This window comes from Fukomys damarensis, unplaced genomic scaffold, assembly GCF_012274545.1.
Source record: "Fukomys damarensis isolate Sample0158 unplaced genomic scaffold, DMR_v1.0_HiC HiC_scaffold_8, whole genome shotgun sequence".
NCBI lineage: Eukaryota > Metazoa > Chordata > Mammalia > Rodentia > Bathyergidae > Fukomys > Fukomys damarensis.
The window spans coordinates 4,650,509-4,669,884 of NW_022900920.1; the positions used below are offsets into that span (position 1 = coordinate 4,650,509).

Below are 19,376 nucleotides of genomic sequence, written 5' to 3' on the forward strand. Positions count from 1 at the left end.
AAAAAAAAAAAAAAAAAAAAAACACACACACACACACACAAAAAAAACCCAAAACCCACCAAACTGGTGATAGGGCATCATACCATATCACATGCTGAACAATTCTGCTTTAAGAAAAGAAAACACTGCAGTAGTGTTTGTAGTAAGGACAAACTAGAAACTACCTAACTCCTCACCAGTAATTCATCAGAATAAACTAAGATTAGTTCATTGAATGAAAGTGTACAGCCTCTGAATATGAATTAGATGTACATGCATCAATATGAAAAAAACTCAATGGTCAGTAAAAAAAGGGGGGAAGGGCACCAGGTATAAAATGAAAGGAAGTTGATATAATTTTTGTAGCTTTAAATTGGTAAAATAGTGCTCTATAAACTGTTATATATATATTTACAGTAAAAGTATAAAAGTATGGACAAAAAGGATACATATCAACTTTAGAATAGAAGCTACCTTGAGAAGAAAGGTCAAGAAGACCAGGAAAAGGTACAAAGGAGGTTTCAAATGAATGTATCTTAAACTCAAATTCAATTTAGCATTGAAAATAGCAGTATAATATATAGTATCCCAGAGTGTTCATTGAAAATGTAAGCAATCCTTCCATACTTTCACAGATGACAAAATCTATCCAGATAAAATTAGGTGCATGTCAACTGCAAGGTCACATACTTGAATCTTGAGCTTTGCCCCCCAAAACTTCCTATTCTAAATCTGTATAAATGAAAATCTTATTCCAAGAGACTAAAGTTTCTCATTAACCCTACTCATTGTCCTTGCTCTTGACAAAGACATGTAGAAAAGCCAAGGCATTTCATTAAGTACTGGCTTCATCATCTACTTTTAAAGGCTTTAGAACATCTAAATGCACAGTGAAATTTCCAGAATCCTCCACGCCATATTATGCAATCTCATTTGAGTACTATCAATATCTAACATGAAACTGACAAAGAACAGGATAAATTTATAGCATACATACTTAAGAGAGATACTCATTTCAGAAATAATTCCAAGTACCTATAACAGCCTTTTTCCTCTCTGTCTCAGCTTCTTTTTCCACAACCTTTTGTTTCTGTGCAGCTATAAGAAGTTTAGTCTTCTCAGCCTCCCTGTGAAACAAAACATTATAAGAATTAGAAGTGCCCCAGCCTCCTTTGAGGATGAACCCAGGGCCTTGTGTATGTTAGGCAAGTGCTCTACCACTGATCTGCAGCCCCAACCACAGAAATGATTCTCTTTTGTGCAGTCATAGCCAGCAATTCTGACATTATGCTGGGTCAGAGAACTATTTTTCAGGGAGAACATTTGGATTCATTAGAGTAGGTACAGGAGGTATTATTTTACTTATAATGAATCTGAGGTTAAAAGAATAAATGATTTGTCCAAAGTCACCCAGAGATTAAAAAATTTAGTACATCAGAACTTTAGCCTGATTTTTTTCCTTCTAATTATGTCATGTAAAGGCCTGCATCTGGCAAGGAATATATAACAGCTTCCCTTGCTGTTAGGCCTCCTGCTAGCCCACATAGCATCACAACTAATTAGAAAAAGGCACCAGTCTCTGGGTAGATGCAGTCCCTCAGGCACATGGTCTGGCAAGCAGAATGGCAAGCAGAGTTGGATTTCAGCTCCTGCCCTCCTCAGGCCGACACCCAGGTGTAGTGGTTCTATTTGCTGTTCAAAAGACATAACTAGGTGGTAGTTAATAGGAAGTATTGGAGCTGCATGAAAGGAAACTTTTTCTAAGAATCTGAGCTTCAAATAGCAGAAATGCTGGCCATCTACATATGCCTACCACTGACCTCATGGCAGAAATGGTATTAAAAAAGACTACTAGTTACGTAAAAAGCTAGAGTGGATAATCCCAAGGTAGCTTTTAATTTTGGAATTCCAAAAGTCTACGAAATTAAGAAAGATCCAGAATTATCTCAGAAATAATTCTATCAGTTTCCCTCAGACATTTCCTTCCATGTCTCTTCCCTTTTCTCCTGCCAACACCAATAGACATGAAATGATATTCTGAATTATATATATATACACACACACACATACATACATGAGTCATTTGAGGGCAGAAAACACACAGTATTCAGGGCTAGGATTATAGCTAACTGGTAGAGTGGATGCTTAGCATGCATGAGGCTCTGGGTTCAATCCTTGGCATCAAAAATAGGAAGGGAGGGAGGGAGGGAGGCCCATATTCATCTTTCCATCAACAGAAGCAAGATATCTTGAACTTTTCTATAATGACTCCAGATCCATGATTTACCCAGCCTAATACTCTAAGCTTTACAGTCTTAAGAAAGGAGTTTTTCTTCTACAGTGAAAAGAGAAAATAAAGCTCTGCATGATAGAATATACAGACTTGGAAACAAAAAAAGAGTCAAGTATATCACACAATAAAGCAGTGTTACTACTCCCTTGATCCATCTATTGTGTTCTTGGCTTTTGCAAAGTTATTTTTTTCCATTATGTCACACACCCCCAATCTTCTTTTTAGTACCTAGCATAGGAGAATAATGTCATTTCAGGCACTTGCAGTAAGTATTTTCCTAAAAGGAGACCTCTAAAACATAAACTAATTTCACACTGAGCAAGTAACTTCTCATTCCCAGCTAGGCCTGGACACACGAAAGAAAAAGACTACCAGAAATCGATTCAAGTCACACATTTCTAGAAGCAAATTATAAAGATCCAGGTCTAATATACAATGAATAAACCAAACTTTTACCAACTAAATATCTATTCTTACTATTACAATAAATAACAAAATATGGACACTCTCTTCAACCTTAATAGCTAGGACTCTTTCCCTCCTCTAATTGAGTACAAGGTGCTATTTATGTATAGATTATAGTTCCTGAGGCAGTAGTGGGAAATCTCCAGCATGTGTGTTGCAATGGGCTATTTGCATCATTGAAAGCTCTAAAAGGTTCATCATCATTGTCCTAAGGGGTCCAGCGAAGAGTTCTATAGCAGTTTGCCATTGAAACTGCTCCTAAAATGATCATATATAAAGAGAAAACTATTAAGAATACAGTGGGACTAAAGAATGAAGACAGTATCACTCAAAGTATAGATGATATTATTATTTCACGTTTCCTCTATTAGTGTATTAGTATGCAGACAACTCTAAACAGAAATATTAGGGTTCCATGTATGTTACTCACATTAACTCAAAATTTCTTCTTATGGCTTCTGGGATTTTAGGTTTTGTAACGCGTACAGCCTAAATAAAAAAAAAAAAAGTGATAAACCTTAAATATATTGAAAAATAAGTCTTTAAACTAAATCTTCTAAAAAAAAAGCTCCCCAAATCATACTAATGAAACAAGTAAAATATAGTTGTACATAAGTATCACACTAGGAAATCTACTTTTCATGCTATCACACTAAGAATCAAAGGTAAGCTATGTGTTTCCTTAAAAAATGTCTTGATTATGGGAGAACTACTGTGCTTTTGAGGAAATAAATCCCCTTATGGAAAAGTTTCCCTAAAACAAAAACTCAGGTCAGCAAATGCAATTTAATACAGCGTCTAGTAAGCAATTATTACTTCCTAAAACTGTACTCAGTACCAGCTACAAATAGTGTCTGAAAGATATTAACTAACAATTCAGAGCTTGTAATCTTTCCTCCTGGAATCTCACTTATAACAGTCTACCTGTCACAGTGGACATTCTTTACTAGAAATTTTGTTTCTTTAGTCATAGTATGTTTTAACTGATAAAGTAATCTACTTGGAAAGTGCTTTTTGAAGGTTGACTTTCCTACCCCAAAGATTTCATCTCTCAAAAGGTTCTAATTCTACTAATTAAACAGCCTGTATTCTCCACCTACATTGTGAACACATACACAAAAGCACTTTGCTGCTCTGATGATTTAATTTTCCAATAAAAACTGGCTAAATTTAAGTAACAAAGTCTTTAAACACAAGCACCTTAAAAGAAGGCATTAAAAAGTTTTAAGCAGGGTAGCATTTCCTATATGAAAGATAACAGTCAAATCTGCAGGTAATTTTTGAGATTACAGTCAACTAATGGTAGGGATTACAGTGGAATAGAATATGAAGCTAGGGACTATACAAAGACCTCATCAGAAGCCAAAAAAGCATGTAAAGCCATAAGTATGATTCAGTAGAGATATCCAGAAGACACAAATTCTGAGCCAGGATTTTCGAGATGACAGATTTCACTATGTGACCAACAGACATACAGATGATTTCCAATACAGAGTCCTATGCTATGTCTCAGAGGGAAGCAATGTCACACTGCATTTAATTCAGATATGTTCTAGTCTTACAAAAAGTAGCATAAAATAGGACTAACTTTAAAGACTCTTATTTTGCTATATGAGGTAGAAGAACACACCACATGATTGTTAATCTTGGTAAAACTGGCATATTTTCAAACATGTGAAAATATAAACACCTGCTGTAACAGACACCATGAGCAGGTTGCATCATGAGAGATTTAAGAAAAAGAAAACCCATCCAAAAGCAATGGCCAAAATAGCACACACAAGCACAGTGAGTGGAAAAGAGGGTGCTGATAAAATGAAACTGACTGGTGAAAATGAATTGATTGTTGAAATTGACTCCTGGATTATAAGCATATATTCAGTTATTCCAGTAAATAATATAGGAAAAAATATCAAGGAGACTATTTTCACCATTCTAATTTATAGAGTAGTTTTCTTTTCTTTTCTTTTTTTTTTTTGGTACCAGGAATCAAACTAGGGCCCTTGCGCTTACAAAGCATGTGCAGAACCACTGAGCCAAACCCCTGCCTGTTAGAGTAGTTTTCAAAAAGAAAAAGGCAGGTACAGATGTAGGCAAAGGAAAAATTAAAATATCGAGTGCTACAGAAAAATGCTCATTTAATAATAAACAAATATTTTCAGATACCTTCTCTATGACAATTATTGTTCTAGGCATTGTGGATACAACAGTGAAAAAAGCAGGACTGCTCTCATGTAATTAAAAATTTTTAAAAGATAATATAAAAAAAGCAAATAAATGAAAAAGAATTCCAGATAATTATGATCACTATGTGAATAATTAAAATAGGATTACTTGGGGACTGGAAAATTACTAGGCTGTAGAGGAGGAAAATCAAGACTTTTTTTTTTCTTTTTTCTTGGTACAAGGGATTGAACTCAGGACCTTGTATTTGCAAGGCAGGCGCAGCACCACTGAGCTAAATACCCAGCCCATGACTTATTTTTGGCATAACTATGTAAGTAAAAAAATCGAAGGAAATTAACACAAAAAGTTAGTAGTGATAGTAAATTCAACAAAGTTGCAATATATAATACAATCATCAAAAATAAACTGCATTCTTTAATTTTACTATTTTTATTGTTTTGCAATACTAGTGATTGAACCCAGGGATGACCACTGAGCTACAGCCCCAGCACTTTTTATTGTTTGTTTATTTTTTAAAATTTTGCTAAATTGCCCAGGCTGGGCTTGAATTTGGGATTCTTGTTCCACAGCTTACAGAATAGCTGTGATTATGAGCCACCACAGTCAGCTCTGAAATGTTTTTATTTTTTTAAACAAGAGACTACTACTGAATAGTATTAAAACTCTTTACAACTGAGTATTAATTTAACTTAGGTATGAATTTCTTCCCCAACTCAGAAATTCTGAAAGAAACAAAAAAAATATGATCAAGTAAGCCACAAACTACACTTTTATTTTATTACTTAACTGCCAATTTAGATACCTCATACAGCCTGACTATCAATAACGAAAACTCATCTGGCAGAAATATCAAAGGCCATTATTTTTGAGAAAATTATGTTATTTTACTAGATTTAAACACAAGAAAATGTTTAATTTTCACAACTACATGGTACTGTTAAAAACAAGAAGGCTGAAAAAATAGACTAGAAGTTCTAAAGCTTCATTCCAACTAACAAAAGTATTTTAAATGAAACAAAAGCAACCAAGAGACATTGTCTACCACATTAAGAATGCATTGCGCAAGGACCCGAGTTCAATCCCCAGTACCCCCCGCAAAAATGCATTACAATTATTTGCAGATGGTATGACACTCTACATAGAAGAATCAAAGAAGTCTGCAAAAAAACTCTTGTAATTAATAACTAACTTCAGCAACACAGCAGGATACAAATTCAACACACAAAAATCATTAACATTTGTGTACACCAATAGAAGGAAATTATGAAAACAATACCTACCATTCACAGTAGCTTCAAGAAAAATGAAATACCCAGGAATTAAGCTAACCAAGGAAGTGAAAGACCTCTACAAAGAAAACTGCAATACTCTTGAGTAAGACTGAAGAGGACATTAGAAAATGGAAGGATGTCCCCTGTTCCTGGGTAGGAAGAACTAATACTGTCAAAACGGCCATACTCCCAAAACCATTCTTCAGATTTGACGTAGTCCCTGACAAAATACCAACATCACACTTTACAGAATTATAGAAAATAGTTCTAAAAATCACACAGAACCAGAAGAGACTCAGAATAGCAAAAGCAATTTTGGGCAACAAGAGCAAAGCAGGGGGCCTTGTAACACCTGATTTTAAGATATATTACAAATCAATAGTGATGAAAACATGGAACAAAAACATGGAAAACAAATATATGGATCGAGGGAACAGAATAAAGGATTAACAAAACAAAACAAAACACCTAGACAATTCAACTATTTGATCTTTTGACAAAGGGGCCAAAAGCATATGTTGGAGAAAAGACAGCCTAAAGTGGTGCTGGAAAACTGGTTATCCGTTTGTAGAAGATTGAAACTGGACTCTTATTTCTTACCATCTACTAAATTAAAATCAAAATGAAGCAAAGACCTATACATTAAAACAGAAATATTAAACTTACTGGAAGATAAAATAGGTAGAACAGATGGAAAACACAGGTGTAGAAAGGGTTTTCTAAACAGAATCTCAACTGGCTCAAGAAATGACAGCAAGAATCAACAAACTGGATATTAGATTTAAAAGCTTCGGTACAGCAAAAAATTAATCTAAAGAGACAACCTACAGAATGAAAAAAAAATTTTGCCAGCCATTTAAGAACTCAAAAAAAGTAAACCACCTAAAATTAAAGACTCAGTCAATAAATGGGCAAGAGAAATAAACAGATACTTAACAGACGAAGAAATACAGTCAACAAATATATGAAAAAGTGTTCAACATCTGTGGCCATTAAAAAAATGTGAAATAAAACATTGTTAATACTTCATTTTACTCCAGAAAAATGACAATCATTAAGAAATCAAACAACAACAAATGCCGGCACAGCTGTGGTAAAAAAGGAATCCCTCTTCAATGGTGAGAATATAAACTAGTACAACCACTGTGGAAGTCAGCATGGAGATTTCTTAAGAACTGAAATTAGAAATTCCATGTGATCCAGCTATTCCCCTTCTAAGACATCAAACTACAACAATACATGCATATTGATGTTTATAGTAGCACAATTCATAATACTTAAATCCTGCAAACAGCCTGTACACCCACCAACAGATAAATGGATAAAGAAAATGTATCTCTATATAATGGAATACTATTCAGCGACAGAGAATGACAAATTTGAGACATCTGTAAGGAAATGGATGCACCTGGAAAATATAATGCTCTGTGAAATAAATTAGACATACAAGCCGGGGATGTAGCTCAGCGGCACAGCACTTGCCTGGCAAGTGTGAGGTCTTGAGTTCAATCAATACCAAAATAATAATAATAATAATAATAATAATAATAATAATAATAATAATTCAGATATACATATTAATTTTATATATATACACATTCACAATTAAAAGGTAAATTTTTTGTTCCATTTAAAGAAAGGCAATGCAGCTTTTTAAAGATAAAGTAAGATGGCACATATGTAACTAATGTCTCCATCAGTCTCCTAAAGACAGGGAAAGGGGTGGAAGAGCCCCCGTGTTAGAAACAGGCTAGCCTAAAGCCTGGTACCTTGAGAAGCCAAGACAGTCCCTCAAAACAGTCAAAACCACAGAGTCTAGACAGGGTCTCACTATGTAGTTGAGACTGATCTGGAACTCACTATTTAGCCCAGGGTGGTCTCGAACTCACAGCAATCCTCCTGCCTCAGCCTCCGGAGTGCAGGTATTATAGGCGTGCGCTACCACACCCAGCACATACTTAAATATTATATGGTATCTCTCATTTAAATGAGGGCAAAGTGCAAAAAGAATAAAAAATAGAGACAAGGGGACAGATCTTTTGCAATAGGGAAGGGATCCCAAAGGAGCAAGGACAAGGAGGAGGAGAAGGGGAAGGGAAAATAAGTAGAGTGTCATGTATAGGAACCTCATACTTCAGTGAATGCAAACGTTATATGCCATAACATGAGCTAAGATTAATAATAACAAGAATGAAAAGTGGGAAGGGGAATTAGGAGGAGGGGTAGAGGGAAGGGGAAGGAAACTGTAAAAAGAAACAAGCCGCAGTATGTACATGGACCCACTCCCCAAGATGATTCCAAACTGCATGTACTGTAACCATGTACAATACTAATAAAAATTTTTAAAAGAATTCATTACAAGGCTACATACTTTCATTCAATAACTATTTTTATTTTTAAAAAAAGTTCAGAAGTTTCGTTTTGATGCTGTGCAGAAAATGAAGTAGGCAAGGATAAAAGTGAAAGAAGGAAAAGACAGGCTACTGGTGTAGGCAATATAATACAAAACACCATATTAATCTCTAAAAGGATTAAGAAAGAGCTTGCTTCTGCTAACTGTTTAGGTACAATCACACAAGTGTGTCAGAACTGTGTCGGAACACTGCTGAGGAGAGAAGGTAAAGCTGATAAAATTTTTCTGAAAAGCAATTTAGCAGTATTTACCTAAAAAGTTTCCAAACAGGGAGTACATTTTAACTTATCAATCACACTTAAGAATTTATCATGGGGAAGCCTTTAAAAGATGTATGTAAAAGCATGGTCACTGCCAAATGTAGATAATGGTAAAAAATTAGAAACCATATAAATTCACTAAATATAAGCATTAAAAGTAATGATATAGCAAACTTCTATTTTTGACTTGGAAAGATACACACACACACACACACACACACACATATGTTTATATGTAATTATTAGTGAAGAAAGCAGTTTTGGTGAAATTCTGTTTTCATTTAGCAGGTACATATAAATTTTTTCCTATATTTTTAAGAAGTATGCAAATATATGTTATCTCTGCATAGTAAAATTACTGGTATATTTCATTTTGGTCATCATTTTCTTAATACCCCAAGTTTTTTCTACAATATATATGAGTGTGTATAAAAATATCCAGAATATATGCAGAACTACTATAAATCAGTTTAAAAAAATCCAACAGAAAATTGGGAAAAGAATATGAGAAAGGCATTGACAGAAGAGAGTAGAAATGACCAATAAAAATATCAGATGCTCACTTCATTAAAAGCAAATCAAAGAGAAATATAACTACACATTTATTTATATGGCAAAACCCAAAATGTCAGATTGTTTCTAATCCTGGTAAGGGTCATATAGAAACAAGTGTTTTGCATATACTGATGAGAAGTAGTACATGGATTTGTACAGTCACTTTGAGAGACAATTTGTACAAACAAGGACATGTGTCACAAATATTCATTACAGTGGTTTATTAATACCAAAAAATGGGACAGAGAAATATCTAAGTAATATAAGGCAAGGAATTTAAGGCAGCTGATAAAAGTAATGAACTATCTCCAAGTAACAAGGTGAGCAAAATCTAAGAATCTCTAACATTCCCATTTATGCTATCTTTAAAAAATTATAAAGCTATTCCAGCCAGAACTGACTGGACAAACAAGAGGCTTTCACAAAGTTACATTTGGAAATTTCAAATCACCCCTTAAGTTTGGTGCTTTACCCTCAGGCACCTAAAATAATAGTCTAGAAGGCCATAGGGAAAACCCAGTCCATTTTTCTAGTCTCACTCATGAGAAGTATACACACCATCACTTATACTGAATGCACGCTCTTAGTATCAGTGCCCTTGAACAAAAAAAAATTGAAAAACTTGAGATATCTAACAAAACTTTATCTTTAGCTGCAGTAACGCTCATAACCACCAACTGATCTCTCTTAGGGCTTCGAAAAAGGATGCCGAAGAAACAACATAATCCAGATCTAGAGCAGTGGCTTTCAAATATTACTAACCATGGACACAGTAATAAACACATTTTGCTATGATATTCAGTATAAATGCCTACTCCCACAGCCTTATGTAAAACAAAAGTTTCACAGAATATTTAAACTTACGTCTTTTCTTATTCTAGGAATAAATGAACTACTAAAATTTGATTTCAGCTCACAAGCCGAAAACACAATGATCCAGAAAAGCAGGATACAATCTCTTACCATTCTATCTCCCAATTCTACTGCTCTGACCACCACAAATTTGTTACTTTGCTTTATTCAGGTTACCCCACTCACTTGAAATACCTTTCTCACTTCCTTCCTCCATATAAATCCAATAAATTTTTCCAGATCTACCTAATATTTCAACTCAATCATAGCCCTAGGCACACTCTCAAGATGTCTGCCCTCATACAGCAATAATTGTCCAATGAATTCACCTGTCAATTAATATTCTTTATATCTATTAAGACTAGGATTACTGTTTGAACTTCTTTTTTCATAATCTCATTGTGAGCAAAGCTTACTCTTACACTGATTAATAATCATTACTATATTTATGAATGCCTTGTACAGGGCAGAAATATGAATTTTGTTTCTCTGTAAAAGTCTTATTGTATACATTTCCTGTAAGAGTTCACAAGAATCTTATCCCTTGTGAGCTACACAAGTATGTTTTTCATGTTGGTGGAGACCTAAAGTCAAATTGAGAAAAGTATTCTATAAACTACCACAGTACTTCATTTAAATTATTGCTGAATGTCTCTCTATAAGTATATAAGAAAATGTCACTCATGGTAAGGTATAAAAGTATGTTTTTCATTTTGGCAGAGACCTAAAGTAAAATTGAGAAAAGTATTTTATAAATCACATTACTTCACTTAAATAATTGCTAAATAAACAATAAGATGAAAGGAGGATTACAGTCAAAGCTCCCAGAGAACTATCCTAGGAAAAGAGCTTACCTGTATAGTGAGACCTGGGGCCATGATGTTTAAATCTTTCTGCAGCGCTTGTTTCAGGTTTTCATCTATTTGATCTGTTTTTGAAGCCAGTAACAATACATCTCATGATACTCAATTTTTTTTTTACCTCATATTAATATCAAAACAAAACCAGTCAGTATGAGATCTGAAGTTTTCAGAGTATTATTCTTTTATATAAGGATATATTCTTTCATATATAACACATACATGAAGCAGTTTTTCTTTTGTGTGGGAGAAAAGTATAAGAAATTATCTAATTAGAAAGACAACAAGCAGCTTTATTGTTTATCCCCCAAAACTTATCTAATAAACTTATTTAATTTAACTCTGGGTAAACTTATTTATTGTATAACTTAATAGGATTATTTAGTAGATAAATTTAATTATTGATAAAATCAGTTTATTCAATAAGAATATAGAGTTCTAATATCTTAATTTTGGGTTCATAATATGTATCCCAATTCTCATTAAAAAAACAAACTCTTATCTTCAGTCAATCTCTAATCAAATCCCAAAATAACTTAAATTTTATTCTTGTCAACTTCTGCCTTACTAATTTTTTTGGATTTAAAAAGGAAGAAAAAGTCCATAGCAGTCTTTGAAGTATACATAAAATGAACAGCAAAGATGCTATCATTTCACTTGGTCTTGTAAACCATGAATTTTTCTATAGACCTCAATGGTACTGTCATGATTATTAAAATGACCAGTGATGTGACAAATCAAGAAATTCATTTCTTCATATGCCAATGCAGTGGTTATCAATCATCAAAAATGAATCAACTGGTGGGCTCTGAAGTGATTTAACCATCCCTACACTTTCCTTTAAGTTACTAAAAATTCAGGAAGGAGAAGTGAGGAACCAATGGCAATAATCCACTCTCTGGTCAGAACTTTACCACAATTAAACTTGTGAAGAATAAAGTTAACATAGCAGGCCTCAGACTATGATTCTTAGGGAAATTTGTTTGTAAAATGGCAGTTGTTTGGTACCTGGGAAGGTGGATTTGGGGAGTATTCCTACCATCTTCAGAAGTGATACTAGTGGTTCACTGTGGCTGAACTGTTTATTCAAACAATGAATACATGCATCCTTTTGTGAGGTTGGAAGTTTGGTACCCGCTAAGCAGAGGGTACCTACATGACTAGCCCCTAGTAAAAACCCTGGCCACTGGGTCTCCAACAAGCTTCCCTGGTAGACAGTTCACTTGTGTTGTCACAAGTTGTTATGGGGCAAATTAAGTATATATTTTGTGACTCCACTGTGAGAAGTCTCTTGGAAGCCTGTAACTGGCTTCCTATTGACTTTATCCATATCCCTTTTCCTTTTGCCGGTTTTATTTTGTATCCTTTGGCTGTAATAAATCTTGGCTATGACAACAACTATATGCTAAATCCTGTCAGTCCCCTTACCAAATCTTGAACAAGGAGATGAATGCTGGGGAGACCCAAACAGACTTGTAAATTTCCTCAAACTATCTATTAAAATAGCATCAACATTATCAGAAGTTATCACAGCAAAATCAGAATAAAATTTCTCTCATCTGTACTAAGTAGTGTTTCTCTTATCTCCACTATAAGAAATTATAATTCATGATGAAAGTATTTTAAAGACAATCACACTATTATAAATTCAGAAGAAACACTCAAATAGCACAAAGTTTAGTATTATTACAGCATCAATAAATGAGCCAAACAAGATTTCTAATTGGCAACTGACATATTTAAAACAAAACAAGAGACTTACCAAACAATTCAATGTAAACTTCCTGAAGTGTGTGGGCACTGCAAAACTGGTTCAGCTCATGGTGGATTTTATTGAAGATTAAGGTCTTGTCATAATCTGCTGTATAGTTTCTTACAATATCAAACACTGGAAGAGAGTATTTGTTTTACTCATGTTTGTTTTACTCAACAATGATTCAGTTATCTCTGAATTCAGCTAGGGTAAAGTTACAGTGATATATAATATATGAGTAAAAGTGTCAAACTTTTTTGGGGGTACTGGGGATTGAACTTGGGACCTTCAGCTTGGGAGGAGGCGGCAGAACCAACGAGCTAAATCTCTGGCCCAATAATGAAAATATAAAACACAACTCACAAACCTTGATGTGTTCCTTGGGCTCAATTTTCCAGATATTCTTGCATTCACAATACTAACACACAAACTTCAAATTCCATACTAAGGAAAGTGTGTATTATTTTGGAGTTAATAAAGAACTGTCAAAGTTTTCAAGTAAGGGCAGGACAGTCAGATCTATTCTCAGACAGCAATGTGAAGAAGAACTGAGAAGTATGGAGAGCAGAGGCAGGGAAAAATGTTAAGAAAATTACTGCAAAACAAAACTTTAGCCACGGGAGAAAGAGGGACTGAATTAGTTGAGGAACAGTGAGAATAAAAGAAGGAAGCAGCTTCAAAAGACCAATAAAAAAAAAGGTAGCTTTTAAAAGCTATTAAAAAAGATACCAGGTTAGAAGGGAAAGAAGCTAACACATACTGGATTAGACTTTATGTCAAGCAATTTATATATGTTAGCACTCATCCTCAGCAAAAACATCTCCTAATTTTTCATATTAGAAAACATAGAACCAGAAAATTTCAGAAATGCCTTAAAAGGTACACACTAGACCACTACAGGACTACTAAACTACTAAAGTTAAGAGTAGGACTGATTAAAACATGCTGTTTTCTGTTTTGTCTTCAGACCCTAGGATATGCCTTATTACTTGGCCATTAGATAGATGCAACTTGATTTCAGATCACACTTGATGGATAGGCCATTGACAATAATTGCTAACTAATTCATTTGGCTTGATCATTTTCAGGGACTAACAGTCCCCTCTTTTTCTCTGGCTAAAGAACAACCAATCTTTTCTTTTTCAGTTTTCAGTCATAATACATTCTCATGATTTGTCAACAGGGAAAGTACAGTTGTCCCTTTTTATCCATGGGAGATTGGTTTCAACACCCCCATGAGAATACCAAAATTCACAAATGCTTAAGTCTCTTATATAAAATGGCAAAGAAACTACATTCTCTCATATCCTTTAAATCAACTCTATATGAGTTGTAATACCTAGCACAATATGAATACTATGTAAATAGCTGTTAAACTATATTGGATAGGGAATAATGACAAAGAAAAAAGTTGTACATGTTCAGTTACAAATGTAATTTTTTTCCTGAGTATTTTCGATCTGTGGTTGGATCTGCAAACTTGGAACCCATAGATATGAAGGGCCAATTTCAGATGAAAAAAGATATGGAAAATACCTGAACTCTTAAAAAAAAATATGATTCAAATCCAGTTGACAGTAACACATATGCTGCTATCTGCTCTGAGATCTGTTCACTACTTGTGCCTTGTAGTAGCAATGTGAAATTTGGCATGACCTTACATTCCAATACATCTTTTTTAGTCTGTATCACATCTTCTCAAGTAAAATAAAAACTCCTTGAAGGTAAAGGCTATAACTTCAATTTTTTTTACTTGTTCCTGCCAAACACAATATCCCCTAAATACCACCACAGAAAGATAAAATGGTGCATCTTTAGAAGTTGCAATTTAAGCTTTTGAATTAAACATTAAACTTGTATCTCTGTGGGTTTTCATTTTTTACAAGAAAATGCTTTTCCCACAAGGGGACTTTACTCTAAGTTACAGCAAATCTTATCTAGGAAAAACTCTATGGTGACAAATCAGTATGATCCAAGGAATTTATCAGTTACAGATTTTTTTTAGCGTGAAAAGAAATTACCTTGCTTTCTCATTGTAAAAATAATCAATGACTACCATGCTCTTAGAAACACTAAGCCCAGAGAAAACTTATAAAGTTGCAGAAAGTCAATTTTCTCCATAACTTGTGCACTATTTCTAATTCCATTCCCTAGAAATAAAAAATGCTCCAATGATTACTCCTTTATATTTATCAGTAACCAATAAGGTTATAAAACTTTAAAAAAAGTATCTTTCTAATCCTCTCAGTTATATATATTCTAATTAAAATTATAAAAACAACAGAATAGATGGGTAACATACCTGCATAAGGAGCCAACATATTAACCACTTCTATTCGATCAATATAGATCATGACCCCACCACTAAAAACAATGAAATAGAAAAAATGTGAGCCACTAAACGGAATCCAAAAATGAGTTACATTTAGACTTAAGGAGAACATGACAAATATATACTAATTTAAAACATGGAGAGTTAGGTCCTTTGTCAAAAACTATGTTATAGCCTAGATTTAAAATGTTCCCCACAGTCTCATATTCAGAGACAGGGGCTGGTTGGAGGGGGTAGATCACTGCGGGTGTGATTTGGAAGGATATATTTTTCTTCCTGGACCCTCCCCTTTCTTTCTGTTTCTTGGCCACCATGACCAGGCCCATCCACCACTGATTCTGCTGTGAAACTGGCCAACCATGGATTGAACCTCACCAAAAGTGTAGACTAGTAATGTCTGAGTTCACTTAAAATAGGTAATTTAAGGCTGGGCATGGTGGAGCACACCTGTAATCCCAGCACTCAGGAGGCTGAGGCAGGAGGATTGCTATGAGTTCAAGACCAACCTGGGTTACACAGTGAGTTCCAGAGCAGTCTGAACTACATAGTGAGACTCTGTCTCAAAAAAAAAAAGACAATTTAAAAAATACTATGAACTTCACATTTTTCATTTAATGTAATTCAATGTAATGAGTAAACTGTAAAAATAACTTGGGCCTTGCTTGCCTCTCTTTCCCTAAACTTCTTTAAGGCACCAATTCTCAAAGTGAGGTCTTAAGACCAGTAGCATCACTATCACCCAGGAATTTTCCTTAGAAATGTCAATTCTCAAGCCTCATTCCAGACCTACTGACTCAAACTGTAAATTAGATGGCATTTAATACTATAGATGAGAAAGAGGTGAGTTTTTAAACATGCTTTTATTAAGCAACTATTCTGGGCTGAGCACTGGGTTAGGTACTTTATATGCAAACATTCCTTGTATAATGACTGAGTTCCAGTCCCACAAAGTCATTAAGTGAATTGATTGCTGAATAAAAAATTGTATATAGTATGTATATTACTATATTCAGAACAAAGAAATACCCAAAGGAAACTCCAACTTAATGACTGCTTTTATTTGCATAACTCTTACATGCAGTATTATAATGTATAACAGAACATAAAACTACAGTAATGTACCATATAGTACAATTAGCAAAAACTACAGTATTGTATGAACAAGGTGTATGGTATGATGAACATTTGTACACTAATTCTGATCTTTACATTAACTCTGCAATATATGTCCTATTACTGTAACCTGATTTTTACAAATGAGAAAACCAACCACAGAAAAGTTAATAAAGGCATTTATGTGTTCGTGGGGATGAGGAGTATATGATAGCTCACATATCAATTGTGTTCAATTTTGCTACAAACCTAAAACTGCTTCAAAAAATAAAATCTATTAAAAAATAATCATTAAAGCAGATATGGAATGCTGATATACAAAGTTAGGTCTGCTGGCTTTAAAACTCTACTTTTTTCTGTTTTAGTATGCCTTACTGGTTCCTAAAATGGAAAGCTCCTATTTGGAGATAGGCCTTGCTCTTTGTTTAAATACTCAGATCAGAAATTCCTCTGTTACTCTTATGTCTATCTGAAAATGTCTAAGTGATCACAGTTTTAGGAACAGAAACTCCATCTGAACTACAGAGAAGTTGGTCAGCAAAAAGAAACCTTACCTTGTTCCACAAGGCACATTTTTTACTTCATCAGTTTGTAGTGTTGTCTAGGGAAGAAAAAAATAGCTCATCAAAAATCAGGATAGATATTGTCAAAGAACTCTGGTCCCAGAGGCAAACCTCTGGAGAACTGCTGAGAGTAAGTACTGGAGAGCTCCAGTACAATTTCAGTTCCTCAAAGATTAGCTTTCACAGTAGTCATTTCTTTTTATATCCTAGCAGAGATGAAAGACTTGAGACAAAATATTTCATATCTAAGGTACGAATACAAATGCACTTGAAAAGGTTCGATCAATATTCACTCTGCTAATAAGCAGAAAATACTTTCTAAGGAATCCTTTATTTGTGTGGAGTTGGCCTGGGTTTGTGAACTACTAGCTCACCCATAGCTAGGATTTCTGTTCTGAACTTTGATTCCACTGCTAACATTACTGTTTACACTAAAGAGAAGAGATAACTATTTTATGCATACAAATGCCCTATGACTCAAAGCTGCCCTTGAACTCAACAGCAAACTTTCTTCTCTAAAGCTATAGTCAGTATTTTAGTTCAAGACCTACTGATCTCTCACACGTTGTTTCTTTTTCCCTCCTTTTTTGTTGAGACAGGGTCTCACTATGTAGTTGAGACTGACCTGGAACTCACTCTAGCCCAAGCTGGTCTCGAACTCACAATGATCCTCCTGCCTCAGCCTCCCTAGGGCTCAGATTACAGGCGTGTGTGTCACCACACCCCGCCAGTTTCCTTTTCAGTACAAGTGTCAACACCAATACTGCTTTCTCTTACTAAGCCACTAATCTAGTTCTTAACTGCTTTGTCACGTCACACCTTTGTCTGAATCCAGAATAACTTTCTGATGTACTCAAAAAGCCTCAAATAAGTGAGCACCTAATGAGCATGTTCTGGACACAATTCACTTAACAAGCACATTTTATGAAGTAGAAAAAAGCATGGTCCCTATTTTCAAAGAAATTACAATCCAGCACAAGAGATACAGTTCTTATGAAACAACCCATTAACAAGTACAAAATAACAATACAAATGAAACCGTTAGAAGTTAAATTATAGGGAACAAAATGATAGTTTAAAAAGATCTCTGAAGTTTAAGCTAGATCTATAGAGGGAGAATTAAGAAGAGAGTAAACAGAAGTACATCTTAAGTGCAATAAATGACTAATTCATAAAGCTGAAGACACACTGTGTGTGTGCCTAATAGGAAACAGATCAGATTGCCTGAAGTTGAAGTCATAGTTTAGATAAGAGGTGAATTCTAAAAAAAAAAAAAAAGTATCAGGTTGAGAACTCCGATATGGATTCTCTCTAGTTCATCTTACATACAGTCATAAACTCTGAATTTTTAAAAAACAAAATGTCAGGCTAGGGATGTGACTCAGTGTTAGAGCACTTGCCAGCATGCACAACACCCTGGGCTCAATTTTTAACATGAAAAAAAGGTTTTTGCTTAATTCCTTTGCTTACATGTGATTTGGTTCTCATTATTCATCTTATCTGATGGCAAGAAAAACCAGTTGGGAAGTTAAAGAATCAACTTACTTAGGTTAATTTAGTAAACACCATGAAAACCGAAAGATGTTACTATATAATAATGGAAGAATGTGCTACTCGGTGAACATAAAATTCTAAGAAAAGAATAAAATATAAGTATTGGGTTGAGAAATTAGGTCAATGGTAAATATTAGAGACAGGTAAAATGAGGAGAGTTGATGAAAAGATAAATTCAATTTATTTTCTTTCAAAACATTAATTCAATTTCCATATTCCACACTAAGTTGAAATAAAATATATATATTTCTATTTAAGCGAAAAGGATATTCTCTAGCCAGTTCTGAAACGTAAAACTGGGAGTTTCATTTTAAATCTTAATGTCCTATTCTTTACTTTTATGGTCCTTTTATACTACTAAAAAGTGTCTTTGAAGTATGACAGAATATTTTGTGAGTCTAAGCAGGGTGTGGTGGTGCACACCTGTCCTCTCTGTGGTTTAGGAGACTAGGGGAGGAGGATAGCAAAGTTGAGCACAGCTTTTGCAACTTAGCTAGATCCTGCCTCAAAATAGAAGTGAAAAAGCACTAGGATGTAACTCTGCGCAAAGGCTCCAAGTTCAATCCCTAGTACCAAACGCAGACACATACACAATGTGAGTCTATTTTTACTTTATGTATACTTTAAAGTCTGAAAGTTTTCATGTAATTTCCTTAAGCATTTTCATACATCATATATGGGATTTCACATTCATATGCACTCCTTTCAACTGTCAAGTTTGTTAAACCATTTGTTTAAATAGGGATGTATCTTCTAATGTGTTCCAAAAAGAGCTAGAAATGAATTTTTATGTCTTATGCTAATAAGGACAATTAAGAGAGTTTTATTAATCTAATTTTTTCTTAGAATGTTAATAGGTCACATATAAAGAAGATTCCATTTTGTTTCACTGGCTCTAGCATTTAATATTTTGTACATGCAAAGTA

The 19,376-nt window shown here is 34.3% G+C and overlaps 1 protein-coding gene across 4 annotated transcripts in view; it reads right to left on the bottom strand.

The window, feature by feature from the left end:
* The window catches only part of Erlin1 (ER lipid raft associated 1), a 38,993-nt gene that overhangs the window by 15,333 nt on the left and 4,284 nt on the right, over positions 1–19,376 (bottom strand). For all 4 annotated transcript variants that reach the window (XM_010638533.2, XM_010638534.2, XM_010638535.3 and 1 more), the window contains 6 exons: positions 16,888–16,934; positions 15,191–15,252; positions 12,898–13,023; positions 11,130–11,203; positions 3,168–3,226; positions 1,015–1,106 (listed from right to left, as the gene is read on the bottom strand). In XM_010638533.2, the coding sequence (XP_010636835.1) occupies positions 1,015–1,106; positions 3,168–3,226; positions 11,130–11,203; positions 12,898–13,023; positions 15,191–15,252; positions 16,888–16,934 (460 nt within the window). The remainder of the gene's footprint in view (positions 1–1,014; positions 1,107–3,167; positions 3,227–11,129; positions 11,204–12,897; positions 13,024–15,190; positions 15,253–16,887; positions 16,935–19,376) is intronic.